This window comes from Tenrec ecaudatus, chromosome 16 (assembly GCF_050624435.1).
Source record: "Tenrec ecaudatus isolate mTenEca1 chromosome 16, mTenEca1.hap1, whole genome shotgun sequence".
NCBI lineage: Eukaryota > Metazoa > Chordata > Mammalia > Afrosoricida > Tenrecidae > Tenrec > Tenrec ecaudatus.
The window spans coordinates 77,325,767-77,341,264 of NC_134545.1; the positions used below are offsets into that span (position 1 = coordinate 77,325,767).

General features: G+C 46.4%; 1 protein-coding gene and 1 long non-coding RNA gene across 6 annotated transcripts in view; both read right to left on the reverse strand.

Annotated features, from left to right (window-relative positions):
• LOC142429607 (uncharacterized) overlaps positions 1–6,921 on the reverse strand; it is a 34,187-nt gene extending 27,266 nt beyond the window's left edge. For both annotated transcript variants that reach the window (XR_012780430.1, XR_012780429.1), the window contains exon 1: positions 6,695–6,921. This is a non-coding gene — a long non-coding RNA (uncharacterized LOC142429607). The remainder of the gene's footprint in view (positions 1–6,694) is intronic.
• Positions 6,922–9,543: 2,622 nt separating this feature from the next.
• Positions 9,544–15,498, reverse strand: part of CPEB3 (cytoplasmic polyadenylation element binding protein 3) — a 173,744-nt gene continuing 167,789 nt past the window's right edge. For all 4 annotated transcript variants that reach the window (XM_075534322.1, XM_075534321.1, XM_075534320.1 and 1 more), the window contains one exon: positions 9,544–13,271. In XM_075534322.1, the coding sequence (XP_075390437.1) occupies positions 13,044–13,271 (228 nt within the window). In that variant the 3' untranslated portion in view covers positions 9,544–13,043. The remainder of the gene's footprint in view (positions 13,272–15,498) is intronic.

Here is a 15,498-nt window from a genome sequence, read left to right on the forward strand (position 1 = left end):
AGTAACCTACTTCTAAGGGACCCCAGGAGTCCTTCAGGTGCAGTGGTTATGCACTTGGCTGCTAACTAGAAGGTTAGCAGTTCCAGCCCAAGAGCCAGTCCGTGTGGAGGCTTGGCGGTGCAGAGGGTCACGCATCGGGCTGCTAACCAACCACAAGTCTGGAACTCAAAAGCAACTGCTCGTGGAGAGAAAGATGAGGCTTACTACTCCCATAAAGAGTCTCTCCCCATTAATAACACACTAAAGAGTTGTAGAGGCTCAGGAGCCCACTGGGGCCGCTCTACCCTGTCCTCTGGGGGGATGCGAATCAGAATGGACAGCCAAGACAAATGGCACGTGTCAGAAAACTGCTTGAAAGAAATGAATACCTGACCTTCAATTTTATAAAAATGCGTGGAAGAGACCAAAAGCAATGCTTAGAGAGACACAGCAGTGAATACATCATGTTAGGAGAGGAGAAAGGTCTAAAACTCAATGTATGTTTCTCCCCTACCTGTGTGACTGGTTTCACGTGCCAGTAGGTCTAACCATGGTCGACAGGTTACAGCCGAGCTTCCAAACTAAGGCTAGCTAGGAAGGCCTGGCAATCTACATTTGAAGATTAGCCAGTGAAAACCTGGTAGCCTGTCACACCACATTGTCCGACCCCATGCTGGGCGGCTCCTCCCCTCGGTTGGAAGACTACTTGATGACCACAACAATGGGCTCGGGCATCTAATGACCATGGGGCTGGCACGGGGCAGGCCAGTGTTTTCTGTTACACAAGTACACCTGGAGTTGTTCTGTTCTAGAGCACACCAAATCAAGTGAATAGTGGTGTGAAAGTGGTGTCGTCACGAATTTCTTGGTATCCTAGTGAACATAAAAGTTAGGTTTGCACTATACTATCATCTATTAAAGTGTGCAATAGCTTTATGGAATAGTTTGAAATATTGTGAAAATTCCCAAAATGTGCCACAGAGCCCTGAAGTGAGGCATGCTACTGGAGAAATGGCATTGCCGGTCTTGCTGGGCACAGGGCGGCCACAGTATCCAGTTTGTAAAACAATGTGCTGTGACAGATAATGAAGTGAAACCAACAAACGAGGGATGCCAACAGCTCCTTCTCTAAGAATCAATACAATTGATAAGCTGCTAAGCAGGCTAATCAAGCAAAACTGAGGTGAAGACACTAATACAGAGAATAAAAGATACATCACCAATACAACTAATTCCACAGACAATAAAAGGAGACCACAGACCCACTGTTACGCCAAGCTCAGTGGACTTTTCATTGAAGTCTTATTAAAATCAAGAAAACCATCAATAAAAAGTCTCTAAACTGGGAAGGAGGAAGTAAAGGTATTTTCGCAAATGACATGATTCTACATGCAGAATAACCCCAAAATATCCACAATAAATGAATTCAGTAAAATAGCCAAGTGTGTACATTCTGTGATGCACCTAATCCAACACCAGGGAAGTGCTTTAGTGCCGCCGATCAGATCCCGAGACGGAGCAGGATGGGAAGCAGATCTGGGAGGGTAAACTAAGGAGCACACAGGTACACTTTACATGGTTAAGAACTTGCTGTCTCTTGTTTAGAGAACATGTGGGTAGAAACTTAAAATATGCAGGGGTATTTTTTCTGATAATACTGATTAGCATGTGTAATGAAAGTTGTTAACAGCCTTTAAAATCTTGAGTTTGTATGAAATTTTAAAACTATGACATTTATTATAATAAAAATATTCTATATAGTATATCCCTAAAAAAAGTTGAAAAAATCAATTAGGTTTCTGTACTTAGCCGAAGTGAAGGAAGGAATACAAAGGCCCATACGGCAATGTTAGTTGCAGCACATTTCTCAATAGACAAGTGATGGAAAACAGGCGATTGTGCTGGGTGATACATTTTTCCCAGTGGGTAAGCATTGAGCAACTCAGAGACTCTGAGTTAGTGCACCCAGTGGTGTCACCTGAGAAGGTTCCCTCTGTTCACAGTGATTTTTTTTGTTTTGTTTTGGTAGAAGCAGTTTCGCTTGAATCGGGTTTTTTTGATGGCCGATTTAAGAGAATAGCATACGGCTGTGAAATTTTGTTGCCTGCTCTGGAAAAGTGCCACAGACACTTGTGATGTTGAATACAGCTTACAAGGGCAGCGGCCATGGGAAAAACTCAAGTGTACAAATGGTTTTCTCATTTCAAAAATGGTGAAATGTCAATTGATGACAAATCTCATTCTAGACATCTGTCCACTTCCCGAACAAATGAAAATGTACATTCCTAGAGCATTTGGAGTTCATTCCACCAACTCAGACTGTTAATCAAGCTTTCTGTTTAGGGGTTCTGAAAAGATTGCATAACTGTGATTTTAAAAAGGCCTGAAAAAGGTTTTGCCACCATGACAATGCACCTACTCATTCAGCCGTCTCAGTGTGCCAGTTTTTGGCAAAACCACCCTCTAGTCCCACACACCTTATTCACCTGCCCTCGCTCTGTGTGATTTTTTTGTTTCTGTGAATGAAGGGGCAGCAATTTGACTATGTAAAAGAGGTGAAGAAAAAACAAGGGAAGTGCTGTCAGCCATCCAGAGAGATGAGTTTGAAAAATGTTTACAAGAATGGAATTGTAGATTTGACAAATGTATTACGTGTTATGGAGACGACTTTGAAGGTAATAAGGTTTTGTTAAAAAAAAAAAACCAACCCTAAATATATAGCTTTGAAAAAGAAAATCTGTTTTTTTTTGGGGGGGGGTCCTCCCTCATGGGATAGTAAACAACTGCCCCAGTGGGTTTCCCGAGACTAACTTTTACGGGAGTAGAAAGCCCCATCTTCCTCCTGAGGAGGTGGCTGGTGGTTTCGAACTGCTGACCAGTTCTTTTTAAAGAACCATTAAAACCAAAGCACAGTTCCAATGTGCACCCACCCAAATGACTGAGACTTGAGACTGGCACTCCCCGTGTTGGAAGCTCCGCGAGAGTTGGTGGGAGTGTCACGCTGGAATTATTCTGGGCGAGCTGAGGGGGTGGATGTCCTGTGACCCAGCCTTTTTAATAAGCATGGGCCCCAAGGAAATAGAACGTGTTTCCCCCAAGTAGGTGCAAGAATAACCAATGCTCTCCCTGTAGATCCAAACTGGAACCTACCTCCCTAAATGCCCTGCAGCACGAGTGATCAGTCAAGTATATTTACAAATGGAGACCAAGACCAACGAGACCTTCGCGTGTACACAGCATTATGGAAGGGTTTCACACACTTAACATTGACCCACAAAAGCCAGACGCACCACAAGTACATGAGTCCATTTACATAATGGGGGAGGGGCTGGGAGGGAGGTGAGCTGGGGATGGTGGGATGCTCACTTAGTGAAAATGTGTGCACTTTCCGGTGTATATGACCATAGGGTCCCCTGTGAGCAGACCCCGACTCGATGGCAGTGGGTCTGTGTGGTGCAGGCTTGTACTGATGATGGCGCGTTAGAGGAGTTCCCTTCACCGCAACCATCCCCCCAGACAAGGTTCACCAAAGAAAGTTTGTCTGGTAACAGCAAAGGGGAAAATGCCACGACTTGGGCTAACCGTCACTGGGCCAAGGTGAAGGTTAAAAGCATACACACGCTCAGTAAGTTCCTGTTCTCCAAATACAAGTGACAAGGCTCTGTACGGAACGCGAGTGGCACGGTCAGGTACGCATAAGGCTGCCAACCACACCGCTGGCATTTCAAGCCCACCAGCTGCTCCACAGGAGAAAGTGGAGGTGGTCTGCTCCCGTGAAGATGTGTAGCCTCAGAAATCCTTTGTAGGGGGCCATGAGGCAGAATCACCTCGATGGCAGAGGGTGGGTTCTTCACACCATGACCACCACCCTCCGGTCAATGTGCCACACAGTAAGGGCTTCAATGTTGCTGTGATGCTGGAGGCTGTCACAAAGGCCCAGGACGCTACTTCGTTACTTCAGACAATTAGCCAACGCAACCCCTACGAATCAAAACATTCCATTCTGATCAGAGTGCACGAAGATGGGGCCCTGCGGTTGGAAGGCACAAAATACAAAACCATGAAGGTGGCACAGGGCTGGAAAATGAGGCACAAACAAAGCAGGTCTCGGAGCCAGGGCCAGCTCCAAGCCACTGCCACTACCACCAACAGGCCCTGGAGAACACACTGTCCTTGAGAGTCAGAAGACCCTGGTTTGGCGCGAGGGTAGTCTTTTATGGAAACCATTCTCCAGACATCAGGGGTGATGCGAGGCTTATCGGAAATGATATGCCCTGGTGCACGTCAGCATCTGTAAGATGCATCCCATTGCTTTTATGGTGGACATCACTGACAGCTGTCATCTTTGATGGGGAGTTGAGACTGCTCCCAGAGTATGGAGGAAATTCTTAACTTGGACATGTGAAGAAAGCTGATGGTGCCCGGCTATCAAAAGATATAGGGGTCTTAAAGGCTTGAAGGTAAACAAGCGGCCATCTAGCTCTGAAGCAACAAAGCCCACATGGAAGAAACACAAGAGCCTGTGTGATCATGAGGTGCCGAAGGGATCAGGTATCAAGCATCAAAGAACAAAAAGTCATATCATTGTGAATGAGGGGCAGTGCAGATTGGGGACCCAAAGCCCATCTGTAGGTAATGGGACACTCCCTTATAGAAGGGTCACTGGGAGGAGATGAGACAGGGTGCGATGTAGCAACGATGAAACATACAACTTTCCTTTAGTTCCTAAATACTTCCTCCCCCCACCACCCCACTATCATGATCCCAATCCTACCTTACAAGTCCAGCTAGACTACAGGATGTACACTGGTATAGATAGGAACTGGAAACAGGGAATTCAGGACCAGTGGTGAGAGTGGCGATACCAGGAGGGTGGAGGGAAGGTGGGGTGGAAAGGGGAAACCGATTATAAGGATCTACATATAACCTCTTCCGTGGGAAACACAACAGAAAAGTGGGTGAACGGAGATTTCAGACAGTGTAAGAGATGACAAAATAATAATTTATAAATGACCAAGGGTTCATGAAGAAGGGGGGAGCGGGGAGGGAGGGGAAAACTGAGCTGATACCAAGGGCTCAAGTAGAAAGCAAATGGGAATGATGAGGGCAACAGATGTACAAAGGTGCTTGACACAATCTATGTTATGTATGAACTCTGATTAAATAACCCAAAAGCTTGGAGATGGGTCTTCCAGGGTGTTCCTTCCATGCAAGGGCAGCACCCTGCGCCCTGGGCTGTTGCATGCTTCTCTGTATGTGCGCTTTCACAAGCAAACCTCTTAAGGCGTTTCCCAAATCTCAAGCGACTTCTGAATGTAGAAAGAGCACATTGTCTGCAGGAGGGACAATGCCGAGTGAATTCTGACCCCCAGCAACTGCAGAGGCAGCTGAGAACAGCCCCGTGGGGCTCACTTCTTTTCCCTTCCTTCCTTCTTTTTCCCCCTAGGAGCCCTGGCGGAGGTGTGGTGCTCACTCAGAGCTGAGATCTGCAGGGCCGCAGTTTGGAAGCACCAGCCACTCCCTGGGAGGAAGATGGAACTTTCTATTCCCATTAAGTGAGTCTCGGAAACTCAAAGGGGCAGTAGCCCGCGCTACAGGTCACCAGCAGTCAGCATCGGAGTCGAGGGTTTCCACATACTTTGCACATGTTATCAGGAGGGTCCAGTCCCTGGAGAAGGCCGTCATGCTCGGTCAAGTATGAGGGTCAGGCCAAGAGGAAGACCTTGGGCAGGGGCTGCCACTTGGGTCGGAACGTCACAACTGTGCGGGTGGCGCGAGCCAAGGCAGCGCTTTACTCTGTTGCACACAAGAGTGCGGGTTGGAGCCAACTCAAGGACAATGAGCAACAGTCTTCCTGGGGGCAGACGGCCACCTCGCGCTCCCGTGGCCAGGCTGGTGGGTTTGAACTACCCAACCAACCTTTGGGTCAGCAGCAGAGCAGTGCGCCACTTTTCCACGAGGGCTATGAGGCTCGAAATCGCAACCTCAACGTTCATTTCAGTTACCTGAAAGGTGTGGTGGTCTATGGAACAAGTCCTTGGTGGTGACTGTCCTTGGTCGGTAACAGCTAATTATTCTGCAGAACGGAGTTTACAGAATACAGGCCGTTCTAAGGACTCTGCTCCCGGGAGGGGCCATAACCCCCAAGCCAAACTCACTGCCCTGGAGTCAGTACTGGCCCCGAATGACCCAGAACGGGGAGGAACTGCCCCCTGGGTTCCCGCAGCTGGCGCTCTCTCTACAGGAGGAGAATGTCCCTGTTTCTCTCCAGAAGCGGCTAGTGGTTTCGAACTGCTGACCGCTGATTAACAGCCCAACCGGCACACCAGCAGGGTTCCTGTGACGTGGAAGAGAGGCCTGCTGAACCGCTTCCAACCAAGAACATCCTCGGAACGGCGTGCACGCTCTAACGTGCTGGCCCCACGCCTCAACGCCACCGCCAGGCGTTAGCGCCAGGCCACTCGTGTTCGCGCCCAGGCCGGCCGCGTGCACGTCCTGCGTCCCCGACACTCCAAGAACCAGAACCTGTGCCCCAGAGTGCGAACGCTGCGTCCCTCGCAGCCCCTTTCTTTCAGTGAAAGGACACCCGGGCCTCGCGAACGAGAGCAGCCGGCCGGCTCGCTGCAGGTGCCGCCCGTCAAGCCCGCTCAGCCGGTCCGCCCCCGGGCCCTGCAGGCCAGACGGCCGGAGCGGGCCGGGCCCCAGGTAACCTTACCTGGAGGGCTGCTGCAGCAAGCGGGGCGGTCGTTCCCGTCGGGTGCAGGCGGCGGGGCGGCGTCCCGACTCGCCCGGTCCCCCCGCCCCGCGCCCGGGGAGCGGGGCAGAGGTAGCGCCGGGACCGGCGGGCCAGGCCCGCGCCGGGGAGCCTGGGACGACTCTGCGCGTGGACCCGCCCGACGCCCACCCGCTGCGCGCTCTCCGGGCGCCGCGAGCCCGCCCGGCGCTGCCCCTCCCACCGCGGCCCCGGCGCCGCAGGCGCGCCCCGCCTCCCCCGGCGTCCGCCGCCCCCGCGCGCCCCCGCGCCCCCCCGCGTCCCCCCGCGCGCCCCCGCGGAGCGCCAGCGCGTCCCCCGGGCAGGGCGTGCAAGGCGCCCGCAGGGAGCCCGTCTCTGAAATCCCCCGAGGGCCGACGCTAACACAAAGCCCCGGCGGCGGCGGCCTGCTAACGTTTCCTTTGACTTCGGGGGTTGTGAGTTTTGATAACCGATTTCACGTGGCAAGTGCGGGCATTTGTTGTGTTTTAAAGGCAAAACTCAACGACACCTTTAGGAGCCGTGTATATGGAAAAACACACTCGCGCTGTGGCAACTAACCGCTTCCTGATTGGGATGCGCGTGCTCTTTGTGGGAGTGTGTGTCCGTGCAAAGGCGAATGCCACTGTGTGAATCGGCTGTGATGGATCTGCTGTTGGCACCTTCCTCCTTAAAGCTAGCAAAGCGCCACGGCCAGCGTTCCCAGGTGCAACCACAGACGCAATCCGGACTACCCCTTGGCAAATCCAAAGGATGACAAGTGTCAGTACTTCGTACAACTAGATTTAATAAGTTGTTGTTACAGAAAAAATAAAGTAAAAGAAGTCCAAAAGACAAAGTTTGAGCAGTTGTAAGCGATAGGTGCGTGAAGCTCCAGGTTGAGTCACAGCACTGCAGATCCGTACAAAGCAGTATTAGTCCAAGCCCCAGAGGCAGAAGCTGAGTAAGGGTTACTAGCAAAACAGTCTAAGAGAACAGGTAAAAGATACAATACATTTAAAAGTCGCTGTTAGTTGAAAACAAATACAGAGATCTGAGCTGTGAACACTCTCAAAGTTATGTCCATTATTTTGACAGCAAAAATACAAATACCTAGGACTTTATACCCCAACAGAACGATCGCCGGGGATGAAAACTAGCAGACCAGTATCCTGTATTAGCACCCGAGTTTCCCGCTGGTTGCGATTAACTTCATCTTCATACAAATGTAAATATCCCAAATCACATGAGCCACTACTTGACCCCTTTGGGGTATAAAGTCAAGTCAACAGCAATAATTGTAAAATACTCAGTGGTAGATGGGACACTTGCAGCAGAGAGAGGGAAGTTGGGTTATTTAAATTAAAAAGCAGGGGGCTGGGGGGGCGGGGCGGAGGAAAGGCAGAACACAAACAGAAACAACCGTTAGCTGGCACACCATACAATCGAGTGTCAAAAAGCAACAAAGAAGCCAGTTTTAACAAACAGATACTTATTTTTTTCACTAATCTGTGACTAATCTTTCACTCAAACCTTGCAAGTAGAGATGTCACAATACCGAAAATATTTAGGTAGGGAGCCTTACCCAGTAAAATGCTGTTTTTTTGTTGCTTATAGATAAAATGAAAACTAGCAGATATTTGCTAATTGCATAAATGCAGTAAATTCTGCATTAGCCCATGCCTTACTACAAGCTATAAAACACAAGATATAGGCAGAAATCTAAGCATGATCTTTATACCACTAAGCAAGAATTTTCCAATTTCTTTTCTTCTGTTCCTAACCACTTATTTGAAGTTAATGTAAAATTCCAACCAGTAGTCCCCAATTTGAGTTAAAATTTTACATCACAACTTGACCTAATCTATATATTATTTACAAAACTGAATACATCGAGCAGACCCAAGAGCCACCTGTGGACACGCATTTCTCGGCGTTATTGGTAACCTCGCCTCCGGGCCAGTGGGAGTGTCCAAGGCCATCAATGACATAGAAACACACCGTCCATCTAGAGCGAGCAGGTGGCTGTTCTGTTTACGCAACACCAGTTTTGCAGTTGTTTGTTTTGGTGCCATTACGCTGACAATGACAGGCCACCGTGAGCCCAGCTTCAAGGTGGGGTGGGTGTTGGAGTACGAGGAGTGGGAGAGCAGACGGAGCATGCGTGGAATGGCCAACCGTGTTAGCCCAGTGAGGGGGCACATGGGTGGGGCGAGGCGGCAGAGGCAGCTATGGCCCCACACTGTTCACAGACAGTGGTGACCTTGCCTGTGGTTCCCGGTACAGCTACCCTGGTCTTAACGAGGGTGCTACACGGAGGAGCCACTCTAAGTGGTGCCTACCACCAGCAACACAGAGTCCTCTCCGCCCCTCCCTTTGATGCCACCGCTGAAAATGCATGGAAAAGATTTGGCCTGGGGGAAAGGCACTTCTCACACAAGACAGCAGTTGGTGGCAGGTACACACACACACACACACACACACACACTCACACACACACACACACACACACACACACACGACAAAATGAAGAGGGAGAGGGGAAAAGCCATGAGATACTCTGTTGACCTATCCAGGTAAGCAACCTGGTGGTGATTCTGCAGGGGTGTCGTCACTGTCAGGGCCACAGGTTTTGCTGCAGCTGGTGTTGTATAAATCCATGTGATGTCCCTAGAGAACTGTACTGTGACATCCCTAGTCTGACATGAAACCACTAGAATAAAGGAAAAGGCTTGTCAAAATCTCACATGTTCTGCTTCATTCTGTCATTTTATTACCCAATGATCCAGGACATTTTCCAATCACTTTACATAACCAACCATTTTCATCGTTGTCACACTATTGTAAACCACATCAGCAAGTTAATACATAAAGCTTTGCATTTCAAAAAACTAGACACTTTAGTAACAGTATTACAAAGGTTTTAGCTTCAAAAATAACTGAAAATGAAAAAAATAAACTTTTAAAGAATTAGCATCAAAAATTAATTTATTCCAAGTAAAAATACAAAATAATATCATGACATTGACCAGATATGAAAGTCCCTCCCAGAAACAACTCTATTAATGATTGAGAAAGCACTCCTTAAAGAAAATACGAAATAAAATGAAAAATATGTAAATATGTTTAATTTTTTTTCTTAGCAAAAAATCTTTCTAAAAATAACAATGAAAATTTGTCTCCGTACAAAGGCTACATTACTATTGAAAAAATACCAGCATGGAGAAAGGTACGTATTTGACAGTAGAAAAATGATCTCAGTGAATCACAATGTCTAAAGTTTGCAATGAAAATAAATCTGCAATAAAGATTTATGCCTTTTTTCTTTTCTTTTTTTTCTATTTTTTATACAAACAGTACAAACAGTATTGCACATAACAACAAATAGTCGAGGTTAGGTTATAGCCTTCAAAAAATCGACTAGTTCAAGTGTCACACCAAGGAAAGGCCCCACAGGACCTGTGTTACCCAGGGGCTCCCAGTCAAGTTGCAGGTCAGAACACCTCTGTGTTTTAAAAAATAATTTTTTTGAAGGACCCTCTCTTTAATATAACATTAACAACTTGGGGCACATTTATTTACAAAACAAAAGGGAACATGTTATAATTTAATAAACTAAAAAAGTTCTCTTTAAAAAAATACAAACAGAAGAACTCTTTCACAATCCTGGTCAGTCGTGCACAATCAATGCTTGATTATAAATATACAAATTAAGGGAAAGTAGTTTCCACCATCTATTCACAACTTTCAGCACCAAATGGAGTTTAGTTTGTGTAACCTATTCTTCATGACAATGTTGTTGTTGCTTTCACCTGTACTTTAGCTTTATTCTGTACAATCTTCCAGCTTTTTTTTTTAAATCTCTCAGTATTATCTTAATACATGAAAGAGGGGTGCTCCTTCAGAAAGTTTTGCTCTTTCACGTAATTAGGTAGATTTCTGCAGGTTAGATATGATCTTTAATATTATAGTTATAAAGCTCTAACTTCATTTTCAAAAAACACAAATAAGCATGAAAAAAATAAAGTTACCCATCTGTTAAATCATTTTTCTTGCAGAATTAAATTAATATATATTTTTCTGAATAAACTTACTTAGAAAATATCATTTTCTTTCCTATATTTCAAAATTGAGGTATTGCAAAAGATCATGTCAGTCAGAAAGCATGCCTTTTTCCTTAAAAACAAACAAACAATAATCTTCAGCCAACTTTTGAAAACTGTCTAGAATACAAAAAGTAGTAGTGCATAACAAAATCTCTTAGACAGATGAAAAAACCACAAACACAGAAGAAAGGAAAAAACAGAAGACCCACGTGTGGGCCGAGTAAAGCAGTAACACCAAAAAGCCCGGACTAACTGCAAACGGGGAGAATTCTAGGAAGCATTTTCTTTAATCCAGTAAAAAACTATTTTGTTTTTCCTTTTTGAAAACATACTATAGTTTGAGAACTGGCGATTGCAACGAAACAGTGGAGAGACAAAACTAAACACAAGCCAGCAAGTGTAACTTAAGACAGAACCAGGACATCACAGCACATGAAACAGCACTGGAAATCTACTCTGCAGTGTCGCATCCAGTCAGATTGTCCCCAGAATTCCAAAACAGAGGAAGAAGATAAAAAGAGATTTACATAGTCTCACAATCACTGTGTGTGTTATATATTACTATCTGTAGCCCAAGAGTGAATGCTAAACAATGTCCCCGGTAGTGCCGGCAGGTCTTAATCTATTCAAGCTTTACAGGATAAATCCAGGGGATTAAGTAAGTAGTTAATTTCACACCCAGACAACCAACTCTGCCCAGATTGCCTTCCTGTGCACAGACCTTTCTGTAGCATTACCATTTCCCAACTTCCTTTAAAATGTGCCTACTTTTGTCCATCTGACAACTTATCTCTAACTACTGTATCTATTGCTAGTGTTTGCAAGCTAAGATGAGCTCTTTGGTCTCCTGGACCAGGTCTGGAGCTATGCAAGACGTGCGAGCACGAGGAGACTAGTCGTAACTCAGAGCTCATGTGTTAGTAAGATACCACTTAGGAACTGTCCAATTTGTTAATGTCTGACACAGAGGCTTTTAAACAGTTAAGTTTGATCACAGTTAGACATAATCACTTTACTATATAAAATAAATTGCACAATATATAACAGAGCACCGCAAAGTACTTCATCTACCATCCACAAATTTGCTTTAAGAATATCCTACACCTAGGTTGTATATTGGCTGTAATATAGGTCATTCTGTTATGGGCTCTTGCTAATGTCAGAAGCATTCCATTTATTGAGGCGTGCCTTCCTCCAGTCAATTACCAATTAATTCTTTGAATGAAAAAAATTCTTTTAAAAAAATGAGTATTTTATAGCTTACATAGCTTATATAGATTCTTAATTTGTGCATTGTGGGAAGGTTTTATACTAGACATTGGATATAAAATTTATTGCATGCAGCAACCTGATTAAGTAAACATGCAGTCAGGAATATTGACCTTCCACTGAAGCTTTCTGAAATCTGTTGTGCTCTCCTTCCGGCAGCTGACTCTAACCCTAAATCACAAAAGTGTGTTGTTGGATCTTGTTTTAAATTGATACCCTAGCCTGAATAGAGGACTGTGGTATCAATAATACCATTTTAATAGCAGCAAAAGCTATTGCAGCATAAATTCACATAACACTAAAAGATCTAACCCAAATCCTCAGCAAAACCAAACCAAACATGAAGGAAAAATAAAGATGCAGCTTATGAGGTATCCTTACAAGTCAAAGCAGAGAGCAACTGAAGGATTATTTTCACTAAGGGTTATTTCTCACTCTAAATGACTCCAACTAATGATTGCTGAATCGTTGTAAAGTTTTGCTACGTCTGCCACCTACTCTCGATATTACCTTTGGTAAGTCTTCTCCTAGCGCAACTCTCTCTGCTTCTGAAAATAAGTGCATGTGCCAGTTCAGAAACAGTCAGAACCACACAACAAATAAACAAACAAACAAAAATCACAGACATCAACCTGACGGCCGCCGATGAGCATGGCAGTCTACACACTGTCATGAGTGACAGGTCAGGTGTCAGAAATTAAGGTATCAAGCAGACAAAGGGGTGAATCAAAGTGCAAATCAGTACCGTTATACACTCTGCAGTTCTGCATTATACTGGACACTGAGTTCAGTAAGATGACTGTAAATAATAATAATAATAATAAAAAGACCCATTTCTTCTTTAAAAATTGAGAACGAATGCACAGATTTCCAGAACACTGTAAAAGCCCGGAGGCAGTGGCCTCTCTTTCCCTTCCGTGTGATCCACTCCAGTACTTGTGGCTGGGTCTGCTCTGCGCTCAGCTCCAGCGGAACGGGACGTGGCGAGGACGATCGCCTCCCTCCTTCACCAGCGGTTTGTGAAACTCCCGACCGGCCCGGGAGTGGATGCTCGCCCAGCAATATTCGCAGTAATACTGCAGACAGGTGACGTTGGCACAGAAGAACGGGGCAAACTTCCCCCCACAGCGCGTGCCCTGGCACTCGTCACACATCTGATCATCCAGCACATATGGCTTCACTTCCACCTGGACCCAAACAGGAGAGAGAAGGGGAGAAGTTTAACAGCGCTTCCCGGGTCTGTGCTGTTTGAGCCTACAGTATAACGTAACCCACCCACGACCAGGGCATCACTGCCATCCCACAGCAACCATCTAGCGCAGAGTAGAGTAGAGTAGAATTGTTCCACGGGGTTTCAGAGGACGACAAACCTTCACAGGAGCCAAGAGCCTCAGCGTGCTCCACTGGAGTGGTTGGTGGGTTTGAACCACCAACCTTGTGGTTAGCAGTCCAGGACATAACCCCATGTGCTAACAGAGCTCCTTGAACACATAACAACTATCCCCTTAATGAGATGCTTTGAAGTCAGCTAGCGTTTCATGAGCATTGAGAAGATAGACGTGCTTGCTTTGGAATCTTCTCCATGACTAGTATTCCTGTGATCTTAAAGAGATTCGTAACTGAACCTGTTTGTTCATCTGAAAAATGGGTATAAAGTGCCACCGCAATGGGTGCTGCTGAGGACTAAGAGGTGGAACATGTGGAAAGCACACTAGCTTAGTCCTAAAAGCCACGCAGCTTTTGACAATATAGGATAATTAAGAGGAGGATTTTAAAGAGAGGAACCAGCAAAGACAAAAGTCCATCAGCAGAGAAAGGCAGGGATGAGGTTGGTGAATGGTTTTGTGTGGTCAGGCCTGTTGGCAAATGTCACTGAGCCTGCAAAGGGGCTGAAGGGGGCTTCTATGAAGCTTCGGGTTTCAACATTACAATTACAGGCTTTCAAAAAGATCAAGACTGGATTAGAGGAAAAGGGGGAAATGAGTGTGATGTTAGAAACTTACTACATAATTGAGGCTTTTCGTTTCCTGTACCTTCTCTACTGCCTTAATTGTAAGGCCACTTTCCAATGCCAGCAACCCTACCGGCAGGAAGCCTCAACAGCTAGAGAACCTTTCACCATAGCCCTTTTTCAGTCTGTGCTTGAGTTGACTTTGACTCCTAGTGACTCCACAGGAGCAGCAGAATGCCCGGAGGGTCCCCTGTGTATCCTCTTTACAGAGCAGATCATCAGGTCGTTTCTGCCATGGGCGCTGCTGGCGGCTTTGAGCCACTGACTGTGCAATTCACAGCCGAGCACTTAAGTACTGTGCCACCCGGGCTCCTGCGCCCCAAGTCCAACTCACTGCCATGAGGCCGATTTCAACTCAGACTGACTCTACAGGGCAGGGGGCAGGGCCTCGTTGGCATTTTCAAGGCTGTAAGTCTTTACAGGAGTCGGAAGTCTCATCTTTCTCTAGCAGAGGGAGCAGCTAGTAGGTTTGAACTGCTGACCTTGTGATTAACAATCCACTATATACACTACCACGGCACCTTTCATAACCTAAATGGAGCAGAACTAGATGAGCTAGATGATTTGAAAGTCAAAAGCAAAAAAAGCTAAGACAATTCACTCCATATTATCAATGCCTATTGCCGATGCCCACTTCCAGAGTCTTCTGGGGGACAAAGCACCCCTGTGGCCTGGAGACAGGACCAGACATTTCTGCTTGGAAAATGCAGCTGGCATGACTTGCCCCAATTTGGGTTACCCCGAGCAAATGGGCTTCACTCTGCCAGCCATCTTGCAGTCTCCCCTTCTCTGCCTCAGCCGCAACAGCTAGCGAGTGGACTTCCACAGCCGCTTCCTTTCATCCGGTGTTGTAATCTGAGTGGTGGGGGTACTCTGGGTCCACACTGCGGCCCACATGAGCAGCTGTGATTTTAGACAAGTCTCTCAGCCATCCTGAGAGTTGCCTCATCTGTACACTGAGGGAAAACAAGAGTTACTCTCTCACAGGGTTTCCTCTGAGCAAAAATGAGTTAAATCACACAAAACACCCAGTGCCGGCACATCACAAGCACCGAGTGTAACTATGATTTCCACTGATTCTTCTGTAGGCCAGGCCATTATGACTTCACACCAAGGAATTTTCAAGATCAGTGGGCTCTGACCTGGTCACTGACCATCTAGGCCTTCCTATAAATATGATGACATTCCCAAATCTCCTTTCACAATGTCCTCTTCCTACTTAAAGGCCACTCGGGGTCTCCATTCCATATGAACTCCATGTGAAAGAGCATTCCCTGTCTCCTAAGACCAAATCTGAACCATAGCCCCATGACTGTGCAATCTCTCCCCCAACTCAAACTCTGACTGGTTTCTGTTTTTACTTTCTCTTTTGGCCCACCACAAATGCCCACTTTACCCGCGCC